Source organism: Scyliorhinus torazame, chromosome 10, assembly GCF_047496885.1.
Source record: "Scyliorhinus torazame isolate Kashiwa2021f chromosome 10, sScyTor2.1, whole genome shotgun sequence".
In the NCBI taxonomy this organism is placed as follows: domain Eukaryota; kingdom Metazoa; phylum Chordata; class Chondrichthyes; order Carcharhiniformes; family Scyliorhinidae; genus Scyliorhinus; species Scyliorhinus torazame.
Genome location: NC_092716.1, coordinates 193,205,441 through 193,220,654, shown reverse-complemented (window position 1 = coordinate 193,220,654; position 15,214 = coordinate 193,205,441). Strand labels below are relative to the sequence as shown.

Below are 15,214 nucleotides of genomic sequence, written 5' to 3'. Positions count from 1 at the left end.
GTTACAGTGCCATGGAGGCCATTTGGCCTGTTGTGTCTGCACCTGCTCGCCAAATGAGCATCGTGACTTAGTGCCATTCTGCTACATTTTCCCCAGACCCCTGCACACTGTTTCTATTCAAGTAATTATCGAGTGCCCTCTTGAATGCCTCAATAGAACCTGCTTCCACCGGACTTGGAGGTGGTGCGTTCAAACTCGAGCCACTCATGTGAAAAAGTTTTTTCTCGCATCACATTTGCTTCTTTTGCAAATCACTTTAAATTTGTGCCCTCCTGTTCGCAATCATCTTATGAAAGGGAACAGTTTCTCCCCATCTACTCTGTCCAGCCCCTCATGATTTTGACACATTTCACATCTGGGTAGATATCTGTCCCCTAACATGTACCAAGTACTGTTCACCCACAGCCCTGTGCTCGTTGACCCACATTGGACGTCAGTCCTTAATTGTTTCAACATTAAAATTCTTATCCTTTTCAAATCCCTCCATGGTTCATACCACTGTAACCTCCTACTTATAAAATCCCTGCAGTGCAGAAGGAGGCCATTCGGCCTATTGAGTCTGCATCGACCCTCCTAAAGAGCACGCTACCAAGGTCCAATCCTCTGCCCTATCCCCGTGCCCTAACCTGCAAATCCCTGGACACTAAGAAGCAAGTTAGCATGGCCAACCCATCTAACCTGCACAATTTCAGACTGTGGGTGGAAACCGGAGCACCGGAGGAAATCCATACAGACATGGGGGTGGGGGGGGGGGGGGAGAGAATGTGCAGACTCTACATGACAGTCCCCCAAGGCTGGAATCTAATCCGGGTCCCTGGCGCTGAGGGAGCAGTGCTAACCACTTTGCCACCGTGACTTCCAATATTTCTGTACTTCACCGATTCTGGCCTCCTGGCCATACCCACTGCATTTTCCCCACAATTGCTGGTCATGCCTTCAGCTGTCTTAAGCTCTAGAATTCCCTCCCTGTGCCTTTCTTCCACCATTAATATTATCCTTAAAATCTACCTAGCCTGTCCTAATGTCTCCTTTATTGGCTTGATGTCATTTTTATTTTGTTTGCTTACACTCCTGAGAAGTCCCTTGGGAGTTTTTTTCTGTGTTAAAGGTGCAACATAATTGCAATCAGTTATTGCTCTTGTTGGAGCTTGGAGGGTCACTGGAGATTTGCTTCCATTGGAGGCTGAGTGACGAGAGAGGGGGGCAACAGTTGGCAGTCAGTATTGGGCACAGCCCTGGATACTCTATTTTGCAGAGTATCTGCCTAGTCTGTGAAGCATAGACCGATTAGCCCTGCCACAACCTTCTTGTTCAGTTACACGTGGATACTTGGAGATCTGAGAAGCCACAGCTTTGTCAAGTTGGACGTCCACCAGCAATAACTCACCAGTGTTAATTTATCTTCTGACGAGAGTGTAGGCAGCTCTCAAGATGTTGGATCAAAGCTGTGCGCTTTCTTTTCCAAATATACATATTGGCCAAGTGTATGGCTGTGCATCACCTCTCTGTTTAGATAGGCTGCCGAGGTAACTTTTACTTCATACCGTGAACTGTTTCCAAGAAGCAGGTTTCTTGTGATTCCGGGTTTTTTTAAGAGCTGTTGCTTTCAAGTTTGTTCAAGAACATGAAGTGGACAATTGGTGGGTTATTAAATGGTATAGGGAGTGAACAGGGGAGTGCAATTAGACTGAGTGGGATATTAAAAGGTGTGGAGAATGAACAGGAAGATTGGATTAGCTTGGGCACGATATCCAAGTGTATGGGAGTAGATTCAGACTGGCTGAATTGTGATCAAGACTCACCAAGGTTAAATGCACCGGTCACCCTGTTTATAGGTTAGAACAGTTTACGTCTCTGATGTTTCTGTCAGTACTGTGTGGAGCAGAGATTTCCTCCAACTAAATATTAGGAAGATGGAAGCTGTTGTCTTTGGTCCTTACTACAAACTTCATTCCCCAACCATTGGCTTCATCCCTCTGCCTGGCAACTGTGAGAACCAGAATGTTTACAACCTTGTGTCATATTTGACCCCTAGGTGAGCTTTTGATCAGATTTCTGCACCGTCACCAAGACCTCCCATCTCTATTACATCAACCAACTTTTCTCTTGGTTCAACTGCGGCTGAAAGCCTCATTCACATCTTTTGCCCTTTCTAGGCTTGGCTTTTCCAATGACTCGTGACCGGCCTCCCATCTTTATCATAGAATTTTATCATAGAATTTACAGTGCAGAAGGAGGCCATTCGGCCCATCAAGTCTGCACCGGCTCTTGGAAAGAGCACCCTACCCAAGGTCAACACCTCCACCCTATCCCCATAACCCAGTAACCCCACCCAACACTAAGGGCAATTTCAGACACTAAGGGCAATTTATCATGGCCAATCCACCTAACCTGCACATCTTTGGACTGTGGGAGGAAACCGGAGCACCCGGAGGAAACCCACGCATACACGAGGAGTATGTACAGACTCCGCACAGACAGTGACCCAAGCCGGAATCAAACCTGGGACCCTGGAGCTGTGAAGCAATTGTGCTATCTACAATGCTACCGTGCTGCCCCCTTCCATCACAAATAACAAATCAAATAAAACTCTGCCGCTCCATAGCCTAAGTTGCTCCAAGTTCCATTCACCCATCACTCTTGTGCTGACTTCCATTGGATCCTGATTAAGCGATACCTCGATTCTACCATTAAATCCATCCATGACATTGCCTCTCTCTATCTCTGTAATCTCCTCCATTCCCATAACCCTCTGAAATATTCTCACTCCTCTAATCCTGGCCTCTTGAGCATCCCTGATATTAATCACCCCATCATTGGCGGCCGTGCTTTCAACTGCCTGGGCCCTATGCCCTGGAATTCCCTCCGCACGCCTTTCTCGCTCGCTCCTTCGCTTTCCTCATTTTAAGCATTCCTTAAAAACCTATCTGTTCAACCAAGCTTTCGGTCATCTGTCCTATGATCTCCTTATGAGGCTCTCTGTCAAATTTAGTTCGATAAAGTTCCTGTAAAGTGCCTTGGAATTTTTTACTACATTAAAGGTGCTATATAAATGCAAGTTATTTATTTATGTAAATGCTCTGTAGTTGTGGTGCTTTACAATGTTATGACATCATGCAGAATTTGGCTACCCGTCTAAGGAGAGTAGGAGATGTTCGATGTCCAGTGAGGCAGCCCACTCAAAGCCTTCCATATACTGGCCAATCACAGAATTTTTAAATAATTGTGTCAATCCATTAGTATTGCATCCACATGAGAGGTTTAGCATTTCATCAGAAAGACAGCACTCCCTCAGCACTGCACTGGGGGCGTCAGTCTAGATTTTGTGCACAAGTCTCTGGGGTGGGTGTGCACTCCAGACCTTCTGACTCCTAGATGAGAATGCTACCCACTGGGCCATGGCTTACACATGATCAGCAGGGACGTGTGGTGAGAACAGAGTAAATGTGCACCCATTAATTTCCCGTTTCTATAAACCTTAATCCTGCTGTCGTGCCTCAGGGGAGTTTGTTACTGGAGATGGTGATAGATTAGCTGTTTAGATGCAAAGCAGGCGAACTCCAATTTGCATTTGGCTTTGTTCATGTGTTTCACTCAAATGTTTTCCACTTTTTAGGAGAGTCGGAGAGAAGTGTCGACTCCACTTTTAGTTCACCTGACCTTTCCCCTCTGTCCTCGACCACTGAAGCTGGCCATTTCCCTTCGATTTCCCCCGAGAGCAAAAAGAGCAGCAAAGGCCTCAAGAAATTCCTGGGAAAGTGAGTCACCTCAATCTCAAATGTTTCCACGGTGTAAACTGGTTGTAGATTGACTGCTACATGATGCGTTTAGCTTCATGATGACAGGGCGCCCTCCACGTCCGGTGACATAATGGTGGTGTAAATATATGTCATGCAAGATTATTTATGGTTAATGTGAATATAAAGTGATTTGTTTTCTTTGTTGTCACTGTAATATGCAGTTTGCCGAGGCTTTGTAATCAATCCCCTTCGCCACAGATACCTTGGCGAGCACCATTCAGTACTGGTCTCTACAAACGGGACCAGATGGGACAGCACTCATTGGGCCTCCCAGGGGATCGGATGCCCTCTGGGCAGGGTGGTACCCTGGCAGTGCTGCTGCTGCTGGGTACCTGGCAGTGCCAGACTTGCACCCTGGCAGTGCCACCTGCCAAGGTGCCCAGGTGGCACTGGCAGGGGCACTGCTAGAGTGCAAGGCTGGTACTGTCAAGCTGGTATTTGCATGGTGGCGATCGGGCTGGTGGGGGAGGGAGGTCCCCTGCTCAGGTGTTTGGGGGGTGGTCCCTCTCCTAGTACGTTGGGGCTTGGGAGGGATGGGGGGGGGGGTGGTTGGGGGTTCCGTATCCTTAGACTGTCCCCTGGTTCTGGACATCCCCACCGTCAGGAACATCCTTCTTGCATCTACCCTGTCTAGTCCTGTTAGAATTATTATAGGTTTGTATGAGATCCCTCCTTCTTCTGAACTTCAGCGACTCCCAAGCCTAACCTACTCAATCCCTCCTCATACGATAGTCCTTCCATCCCAGAAATCAGTCTGGTAAACCTTCTCTGCACACCCTCCAGAACAAGGGCATCCTGCCTCAGATAAGGAGACCAAAACTGCACACAGTATTCAAGGTATGGCCTCACCAAGGCTCTTTATAATTGCAGCAAGACATCCCTGCTCCTGCACTCGTAACCTCTCATTATGAGGGCCATCAATTATGTTATTGTATTCTGGGGTAGCACAGCAGTTAGCACTGCTGCCTCATGGCACTGAGGATCCGGGTCAGTCCAAGCCCTGGGTCATTGTCCGTGTGGAGTTTGCACATTCTCCCCATGTCTGTGAGGGTCTCACCCCCCCAAAACCCCAAAAGATGTGCAGGGTAGATGAATAGGCCACGCTAAATTGCCCCTTATGTGGGGGAAAAAAAGAATTGGGTACTCGAAATTTATTTTTTAAAATTATGTTATTGCATTCTAATTGACTCAAGTATCACAGTTAGCAATTGTCCTCTTCTACTATCAGAGGCTAATGCTGAATTAGAATCATAGAATCTCGACAGTGCAGAAAGAGGCCTTTGGCCCATTTGAGTCTGTACCAATACTTCGAAAGACCACCCTACCTAGGCCCTACACCCCTCCCTGTAACCCCCACCCAAAGGGGCAATTTAGCCCCTTTGCCAATGCACCTAACCTGCACATCTTTGGACTTGAGGGAATTGACTTGAGGGATGCGTGATCAATTTGTGATTGGTGTAGGTGGGCTAGATCAGTTTCTAATTGTTTTCTCGAAGGTGATGGTCATCTATTGATGCCATTTTCCATTGTCCTCTGATTGGTCCTCTTAAGGTGTCAGTTATTCATGGGACCATCCCTCTCATTAAAGTTTGTTTCTGTTGCTTATTGCTCAGATAAAAGAATGTTTTGATATCTTCCATTCCCGTTCGTTCAAGATGGGAGAAATATGCTGTCATGCCCCATGATTGATATCTTGAGCTCATGGTCTCAAAACCTTGTTTACTTGATATTAAACCAGAGACCCATCAGCATGTTTTGGGCAGGTTATTTGAAAATTGCTGTTGCTACTTCTGTGGTTACTTGGAATGAGTTACTTTACTTTTAAAACAAAGAATAGACTGGTAAAGTTACTTATAACCTGAAAACTAAAAGAAGTTTACAAAGTACTAATAAAGTAGATGTAGTATTATGGATAGAATATAAGTGAGAATAGTTTTCATGACTGCTTTTACTGAGATAAGGCAGCATGCAATGTCTAAAAACATGAATTCATTGGATGCCTAATTGATTTCCAGGACTTCATTAAAACAGGCGCTTATCAATATACTTTTGCTGAGTATGATTTTGATGTATAACTTGTGCTTGGCAGAAGTCAATTAATACAGAATAGTTTTGTAAACTTACAAAATTAAAGACGTTTCACAAAGTCTATCTAAAGTACTTATCAATGCTTGAAAGTGATTTATCTGTTAAACATAACAAAGTACATTCAACTAACAGATGTTCAAATTTAAAAGAACTGCAGAGTTACAAAAACTAATTACAGAATGGAATTCTAAACTTATAAAATCACAGATGTTTACACAGTGTGAAATAAATTGACTTCGCTGAAACATCAAGCTAAAATGTACTAATTTAATGCACAAGGTTGAATGTTTTAATACTTGTTTATTTTTGCACATAGGACTTTGAATTTAGAGGTCAGAGTTGATCATTTTAATTGCGAGGGAGTTGGATAGTTCTGTACCAGTAATTGTTCAACCTTGCCATCTTACATCACCGCCTTAAGGCCATATGTTCTTTGTCCCTTGTCAAGTTTGAGTGTGATGCTACAACCAAGTCATGTGATGAGCTTTGTCCCAGAATTCAGCATAAAACCATGTTTAGTTGGCATACTTCGATTGTGTGTAAACTAAACTAAAACCAATCATTAAAGATCAATTTTCCTACTGCTTGGGCCATTATAGACATACCAATAGAAAATTCATTTCTACAAGCTGTAGTTTAAACAAACCAATGGAGGTCTCATTTAATGTAAAAACAGAAACTGTCTCATGTAGCTCAATCATTCTATTCTCCTACCAAATATTACAGCACAGTCCTTCTGTTTTCTCTCTTCCCTCTTACTTTCCCCAGAATTAGAAGAACCAACTCCTCTTCACTTCAGGATGATGATGAGGGCCCTTTGGAATTCAGGCGAGGCGGCTTACGAGCAACTGCTGGACCCTGTTTTGCAAGGTCCAAAGATTTGTCAAGTCCGAGGATGTGAGTAGGCCCAGAATTATGCATCTTTGGCAATGCAGTCAGTCACACACCAGGAAGAATGGGTGTATATTTAAAATAGGTGATGGAAAGCCACCAGGAAAGAATAGATTAGTTCGCATAAGATAGTGGAACTTTACTCAAAGATTGGATTGGATTGGATTGGATTTGTTTATTGTCATGTGTACCGAGGTACAGTGAAAAGTATTTTTCTGCGAGCAGATCATTAAGTACATGAGAAGAAAAGGGAATAAAAGAAAATACATAATAGGGCAACACAACATATACAATGTAGCTACATAAGCACTGGCATTGGATGAAGCATACAGGGTGTAGTGTTAATGAAGTCAGTCCATGAGAGGGTCATTTAGGAGTCTGGTGACAGTGGGGAAGAAGCTGTTTTTGAGTCTGTTTGTGCGTGTTCTCAGACTTCTGTATCTCCTGCCCGATGGAAGAAGTTGGAAGAGTGAGTAAGCCGGGTGGGAGGGATCTTTGATTATACTGCCCGCTTTCCCCAGGCAGCGGGAGGTGTAGATGGAGTCAATGGATGGGAGGCAGATTTGTGTGATGGACTGGGCGGTGTTCACGACTCTCTGAAGTTTCTTGCGGTCCTGGGCCGAGCAGTTGCCATACCAGGCTGTGATGCAGCCTGATAGGATGCTTTCTATGGTGCATCTGTAAAACTTGGTAAGAGTCAATGTGGACATGCCGAATTTCCTTAGTTTCCTGAGGAGGTATGGGCGCTGTTGTGCTTTCTTGGTGGTAGCGTCGACGTGGGTGGACCAGGACAGATTTTTGGAGATGTGCACCCCTAGGAATTTGAAACTGCTAACCATCTCCACCTCGGCCCCATTGATGCTGACAGGGGTGTGTGCAGTACTTTGCTTCCTGAAGTCAATGACCAGCTCTTTAGTTTTGCTGGCATTGAGGGAGAGATTGTTGTCGCTACACCACTCCACTAGGTTCTCTATCTCCCTCCTGTATTCGGACTCATCGTTATTCGAGATCCGGCCCACTATGGTCGTATCATCAGCAAACTTGTAGATGGAGTTGGAACCAAGTTTTGCCACGCAGTCGTGTGTGTACAGGGAGTAGAGTAGGGGGCTAAGTACGCAGCCTTGCGGGGCGCCAATGTTGAAGACTATTGTGGAGGAGGTGTTGTTGTTCATTCTTACTGATTGTGGTCTGTTGGTCAGAAAATCGAGGATCCAGTTGCAGAGTGGGGAGCCAACTCCTAGGTTTTTGAGCTTTGATATGAGCTTGGCTGGGATTATGGTGTTGAAGGCGGATCTGTAGTCAATAAATAGGAGTCTAATGTAGGAGTCCTTGTTTTCGAGATGCTCTAGGGATGAGTGTAGGGCCAGGGAAATGGTGTCTGATGTGGACCGGTTGCAGCGGTATGCGAATTGCAGTGGATCAAGGCGTTCTGAGAGTATGGAGGTGATGCGCTTCATGATCAACCTCTCGAAGCACTTCATTACGACTGAAGTCAGGGCCACTGGTCGGTGTAGTGTAATAGAGAATGGAATAGAGAAGATGTAATAGAGAAACACCTAAAACTAAAAATATAAAGAGTTGTCAGCATGAATTTCAAATGTTAAGGTCTTGCTTGGCTAACCTTGTGGAATGCTTTGAAGTGGTAATGAGAAATAATAAATTCTTTACCCGTCAGTCTGGCCTCAATAAAACTCGATGAGCTGACTTACGGAAGTATTATGGGGGGAGCTAGATTCGGATCTAGTGGGGAGGGGAGGTGGGGAGGGGGACAATAGGGTTGCTGCTGCAATGGCCGAGGGGGAACTGAAAATGGAAGAGGTGGTCAGGGCGGGGGTTCCCCATCTGGGGGACTGGAGCATGCGGGAGACGCGGGCACGGGACTGGCCTAAAGTAAGAGATGGCTAGTCGGGGGGGGGGGGGGGGGGTAGCCACCCAATCCGGCTGATCACATGGAATGTGAGAGGCCTAAATGGGCCGGTTAAGAGGGCCCGAGTGTTTGCGCGCTTAAAGGGACTGAAGGCAGACGTGGTCATGCTCCAGGAGACACATTTAAAGGTGGCAGATCAGGGGCGTCATTCTCCGACCCCCCGCCGGGGTGGAGAATCGCCGGGGGCTGCCGTGAATCCCGCCCCCGCCGGTTGCCGAAGTCTCCGGCACCGGAGATTCGGCGGGGGCGGGAATCGCGCCGCGCCGGTTGGCGGGCCCCCCCCCCCGCTCGATTCTCCCAGCCCGGATGGGCCGAAGTCCCGCCGATAAATTGCCTGTCCCGCATGCGTAAATTAAAGCACCTATTTACCGGCGGGACAAGGCGGCGCGGGTGGGCTCCGGGGTCCTGGGGGGGCCGCGGGGCGATCTGACCCCGGGGGGTGCCCCCACGGTGGCCTGGCCCGCGATCGGGGCCCACCGATCCGCGGGCGGGCCTGTGCCGTGGGGGCACTATTTCCCTTCCGCCTCCGCCACGGTCTCCACCATGGCGGAGGCGGAAGAGACTCCCTCCACTGCGCATGCGCGGGAAACTGTCAGCAGCCGCTGACGCTCCCGCGCATTCGCCGCCCCGACATGTCATTTCCGCGCCAGCTGGCGGGGCAACAAAGGCCGTTTCTGCCAGCTGGCGGGGCTGAAATTCTTCCGGTGTCGGCCTAGCCCCTCAATGTTGGGGCTCGGCCCCCAAAGATGCGGAGCATTCCGCACCTTTGAGGCGGCGCGATGCCCGTCTGATTGGCGCCGTTTTGGGCGCCAGTCGGCGGACATCGCGCCGTTTCGGGAGAATTTCGCCCCAGGTCAGGTTAAGAAAGGGATGGGTAGGACAGGAGTTCCATTCGGGGCTGGATGCGAAGAATAGTGGGGTGGCAATACTGGTGGGGAAGCGGGTGTCGTTTGAGGCCAAGAACATAGTGGTGGACAACGGAGGCCGATACGTGATCGTGAGTGGTAGGTTGCAGGGGACAGGGGTGGTATTGGTAAATGTATACGCCCCGAATTGGGACGACGCTGGATTCATGAAACGTATGTTGGGGCGTATTCCGGACCTGGAGGTAGGGAATTTGATAATGGGTGGGGACTTCAACACGGTGTTGGACCCAGCACTGGATCGCTCCAGATCCAGGACTGGAAAGAGGCCGGCTGCGGCCAAGGTGCTCGGGGTTTATGGACCAGATGGGGGGGAGTAGATCTGTGGAGATTTGCCAGGCCTTTGGCCAGAGAATTATCTTTTTTCTCCCACGTTCATAAGGCCTACTCTCGGATAGATTTTTTTGTTCTGGGCAGGGCATTGATCTCGAAAGTGGAGGGGACGGAGTAGTCGGCCATAGCTGTTTCGGACCACGCCCCGCACTGGGTGGCATTAGAGCTGGGGGAGGAGAGGGACCAACGCCCGTTGTGGCGGTTGGATGTGGGACTGTTGGCCGACGAGGAAGTGTGCGGGAGGGTGTGGGGGTGCATCGAAAGATATCTGGAGGCCAACGACAACAGGGAGGTGCAGGTGGGAGTAGTATGGGAGGCGCTGAAGGCGGTGGTTAGGGGAGAGTTAATCTCCAGGGCTCATAGGGTGAAGAGAGAGGGCAGGGAAAGGGAGAGGTTAGTGGGGGAGATTTTAAGGGTGGACAGGAAATATGCAGAGGCCCCTGATGAGGGACTACTCGGGGAGAGGCGAAGTCTCCAGACGGTGTTCGACCTGTTGACCACAGGGAAGGCAGAGGCACAGTGGAGGAAGGCACAGGGGGCGATGTATGAATATGGGGAGAAGGCGAGCCGGATGCTGGCACATCAGCTCCGTAGGAGGATGGCAGAGAGGGAAATAGGTGGAGTCAAGGATGGAAGGGGAACTACGGTGCGGTGAAAGTGAATGAGGCATTCAAGGCCTTCTACGAGGAGCTGTATTGGTCCCAGCCCCCAGGGGGAAAAGAGGGGATGCGACGATTCTTGGACCAACTGAGGTTCCCGAGGGTGGAGGAGCAGGAGGTGGCTGGTTTGGGGGCGCCAATTGGGATGGAGGAGCAGTTTAAAGGACCAGGGAGCATGCAGGCAGGGAAGGCCCCGGGACCTGATGGGTTCCCGGTGGAGTTCTATAGAAAGTATGTAGACCTGTTAGCCCCGTTGCTGGTAAGGACTTTTAATGAGGCAAGGGAGGGGGGGGCCCTGCCCCCGACAATGTCGGAGGCGACAATCTCTTTGATCCTGAAGCGGGATAAGGACCCACTGCAATGCGGGTCGTATAGGCCGATCTCGCTCCTCAACGTAGATGCTAAGTTGCTGGCAAAAGTGTTAGCTACGAGGATAGAGGACTGTGTCCCGGGGGTGATTCACGAGGACCAGACGGGATTTGTAAAGGGCAGGCAACTAAATACCAATGTCCGGAGGCTACTGAATGTGATTATGATGCCATCGGTGGAGGGAGAGGCGGAGATAGTGGCAGCTATGGACGCGGAGAAGGCCTTTGACCGAGTAGAGTGGGAGTATCTCTGGGAAATGTTGAGGAGGTTTGGGTTCGGGGGAGGGTTTATTAGTTGGGTTAAGCTCCTGTAGAGAGCCCCGGTGGCGAGTGTGGTCATGAACTGGCGGAGGTCGGTGTATTTCCGGCTGTATCGAGGGACGAGGCAGGGGTGCCCTCTGTCCCCCCCTTCTGTTTGCATTAGCAATTGAACCTTTGGCCATGGCGTTAAGGGAGTCGGGGAAATGGAGGGGGTGGTCCGAGGGGGAGAGGCACATCGAGTGTCGCTGTACGCAGACAACCTGTTGCTGTATGTGGCGGATCCAGTGGAGGGGATGGTTGAGGTCATGCAGATCCTAAGGGAGTTTGGGGACTTCTCGGGCTACAAGCTCAACGTGGGAAAGAGTGAGCTCTTTGTAGTGCATCCGGAGGATCAGGGAAGAGGGATAGACGACCTACCGTTGAGGAGGGCGGAAAGGAGATTTCGATACTTGGGGATCCAGGTAGCTCGGAGCTGGGGGGCACTGCACAAACTTAATTTGACGCGGCTGGTGGACAGATGGAGGAGGACCTTAAAAGGTGGGACATGTTGCCACTCTCGTTAGCGGGCAGGGTACAGTCGACTAAAATGGTGGTCCTCCCGAGGTTTCTTTTTGTATTCCAATGCCTCCCAATTGTGATTACCAAGGCCTTTTTTAAGAGGGTAAGCAGGAGCATTATGGGATTTGTGTGGGCGAGCAAGACCCCAAGGGTAAGGAGAGGGTTCCTGGAGTGTGGTAGGGATAGAGGAGGGTTGGCGTTGCCGAACTTGGGTGGCTACTACTGGGCAGTCAACATGGCGATGATCCGTAAGTGGGTGATGGAGGGAGAGGGGGTGGCGTGGAAGAGGCTGGAGATGGCGTCCTGCAAAGGAACGAGCCTGGGGGCGCTGGTGACGGCACCGCTGCCGCTCTCCCCGACAAGGTACACCACGAGTCCGGTGATGGCGGCAACGCTAAAGATCTGGGGGCAGTGGAGACGACATAGGGGTGCGATGGGAGCCTCGGTATGGTCCCCGATCAGAGATAACCATCGGTTTGTCCCAGGAAGGATGGACGGGGGATTTCAGAGCTGGTATCGGGCAGGGATTAGAAGAATGGGGGACCTGTTCATCGATGGGACGTTTGCGAGCTGAGGGGCGCTGGAGGAGAAATTTGGACTAACCCCGGGAAATGCCTTCAGGTACATGCAAGTGAGGGCGTTTATGAGGTGGCAGGTGAGGGAATTCCCGCTGCTCCCGACACAGGGGATTCAAGACAGGGTGATTTCGGGCATATGGGTCGAAGCAAGGTGTCGGCGATATACCAGGAGATGAAAGAAGAGGGGGAGGCTTTGGTCGAGGAGCTGAAGGGTAAATGGGAAGAGGAGCTGGGGGAGGAGATTGAGGAGGGTCTGTGGGCTGATGCCCTTAGTAGGGTTAATTCCTCTTCCTCGTGTGCCAGGCTTAGCCTGATACAATTTAAGGTTGTTCACAGAGCGCACATGACGGGGGCGAGGCTGAGTGGGTTCTTTGGAGTGGAGGACAGATGTGGGAGGTGCTCAGGAAGCCCGGCGAACCATGTCCATATGTTTTGGTCATGCCAGGCACTGGATGGGTTCTGGAGGGGAGTTGCGAGAACAGTATCTAAGGTGGTGAAAGTCCAGGTCAAGCCAAGCTGGGGGCTAGCACTATTTGGAGTAGCGGACGAGCCAGGAGTGCAGGAGGCGAAAGAGGCCGGCATTCTGGCCTTTACGTCCCTGGTAGCCCGGCGAAGGATCTTGTTAGTGTGGAAAGATGTGAAGCCCCCGAATGTGGAAGCCTGGATAAATGATATGGCAGGGTTCCTCAGGTTGGAAAGGATAAAGTTTGCCCTGAGAGGGTACGGTGCAGGGGTTCTCCAGGCGGTGGCAACCGTTCCTAGGCTATCTCACGGAGCGTTAGATGGAGTTCGGTCGACAGCAGCAGCAACCGGGGGGGGGGGGGGGGGGGGGGGAGAGGGGGGGGAGGGGGAGGGAGAGAGAAGAGGAGGAGCGGGGGGGGGGGGGGGGGGAGAGAGAGGGGGAGAGAGAGATGAGGAGGGGGGGAGAGAGATGAGGAGGGGGGGAGAGAGGATGAGGAGGGGGGGAAGAGAGGAGGAGGAGGGGGGAGAGAGAGGAGGAGGGGGAGAGAGAGGAGGGGGGAGAGAGAGGAGGAGGAGGGGGGAGAGAGAGGAGGAGGAGGGGGGGAGAGAGAGGAGGAGGAGGGGGGGAGAGAGGAGAGGAGGAGGAGGGGGGGAGAGAGGAGAGGAGGAGGGGGGGAGAGAGAGAGGAGGAGGAGGGGGGGAGAGAGATGAGGAGGGAGGGAGGAGGGGGGAGAGAGGAGGAGGGGGGAGAGAGGAGGGGGGGGGACATCTCTTTCTTGGAGGGGGGGGGGCAAGTGGGAGGGATAGGGAAGGGAGGTTCTTCAGGGGGGCATCTGAGCAAGAAAAACATAAACGATCCGGAAAACTGATATGTACGGGAGGAATCCAATGTTCAAAGTTCTGTATCGTATTGATTTGCCATGTTTATGTCTTGCTATGCAAGTTTTTTTTCTTCTTTTTTGTTATGGGAGGGAGGGGGGGTTTGTTTATATGGTTGAAAATTCTGTTAAAAATTCTTAATAAACACATTTTTAAAAAAAATAATAAAATAAAAAAACTCGAGATGGATTTGTAGGCATAGCATTAGTTATTTTTATTCGACTTGCAAGTCTGACTCGTTTCTCAGAACCAAGAACACAAGCAGTCTCTTAGATCTACAGAATCAAGTGATTCTCAAGAACAAAGAAATCTCTACCAACACATTCAAATGGCATCAAGTTTCACATACACAATGCCCATAGGTCATCCTATACCCCTCCTGACCAGGCCATACATTCTAATTGGCTCACTTCTCATTCCTTCTTCTGGTCTCCTATTACCCAGCATCCTTTTCTCCTCATACCCGAAAGACCCCATCCCCCCTCCTTTGCCATGCTCTCTGAAATCCTTTGTTTGTGAACTAACATGAATTAGACCAGCCTATATCTACATTACAGTAACTAATATCTTTAAAGTAACTATTTTATATCACATTTGTCAGTAACAAAGAGAGTAGACGTGGGTTATGTAGTAGGTATAATCTATTTGGATTTTCAAAAGACCTTTGATGAGATGTAGCACAGCAGTATCCTGATTTAGGTCAGTGCAAGTGCAGGTTAGTGATAGCACAATGGATGGCAAGGGGGCGGGGGGCTAAAGGAAATTACTCATTAGAAAAGTGGTGTTCCACAGGGGGACCACTGTTCACCGTTTTCAACATTTACGTTAAAAAAGTGGATTGAGAATTAGAACGGCAATTCCAAAATTTGTAAACCATATTAATTTTGGGGTTTGGTTAACACAAAGAACTGCAACAAAATACAGGAAGGCATTAATACATTTGCTGAATGGGCATTTAGTTGGCGAATAAATTTTCAACATAGTTAAGTGTACAATTTTGGAGAAAGAATAAGGAGGCCCCATACTAATTGGTTTGAATGGGGAAGAGAAGCAAAAGAATCTTGAGGGTACAGATTCCCAAATCACTAAAAGGCAAGATGCAGCTTAATCAAACCATTTACAAAGCGGAGATTATGGTTAAACTTGTATAATGGCTTCATTAGACCACAGTTGGAATAGTTAGCATTGTAATCTGCTCCATATTATAAAAGATTATAGAAGGACTGGACAAGGTAAAAATATGATTCATATGGGTTACGCCTGAACTATCTTATAACATGATTGGAGATGCCGGCGTTGGACTGGGGTGAGCACAGTACGAAGTCTTACAACACCAGGTTAAAGTCCAACAGGTTTGTTTCGATGTCACTAGCTTTCGGAGCGCTGCTCCTTCCTCAGGTGAATGAAGAGGTATGTTCCAGAAACATATATATAGACAAATTCAAAGATGCCAAACAATGCTAGGAATTGTTTGGCATATTTGAATT

General features: G+C 49.2%; 1 protein-coding gene across 13 annotated transcripts in view; it reads left to right on the top strand.

Moving 5' to 3' along the window:
• ppfibp2b (PPFIA binding protein 2b) overlaps positions 1–15,214 on the top strand; it is a 347,825-nt gene that overhangs the window by 307,977 nt on the left and 24,634 nt on the right. For all 13 annotated transcript variants that reach the window (XM_072466213.1, XM_072466212.1, XM_072466210.1 and 10 more), the window contains 2 exons: positions 3,617–3,758; positions 6,657–6,785. In XM_072466213.1, coding sequence (XP_072322314.1) covers positions 3,617–3,758; positions 6,657–6,785 — 271 coding nt within the window. The remainder of the gene's footprint in view (positions 1–3,616; positions 3,759–6,656; positions 6,786–15,214) is intronic.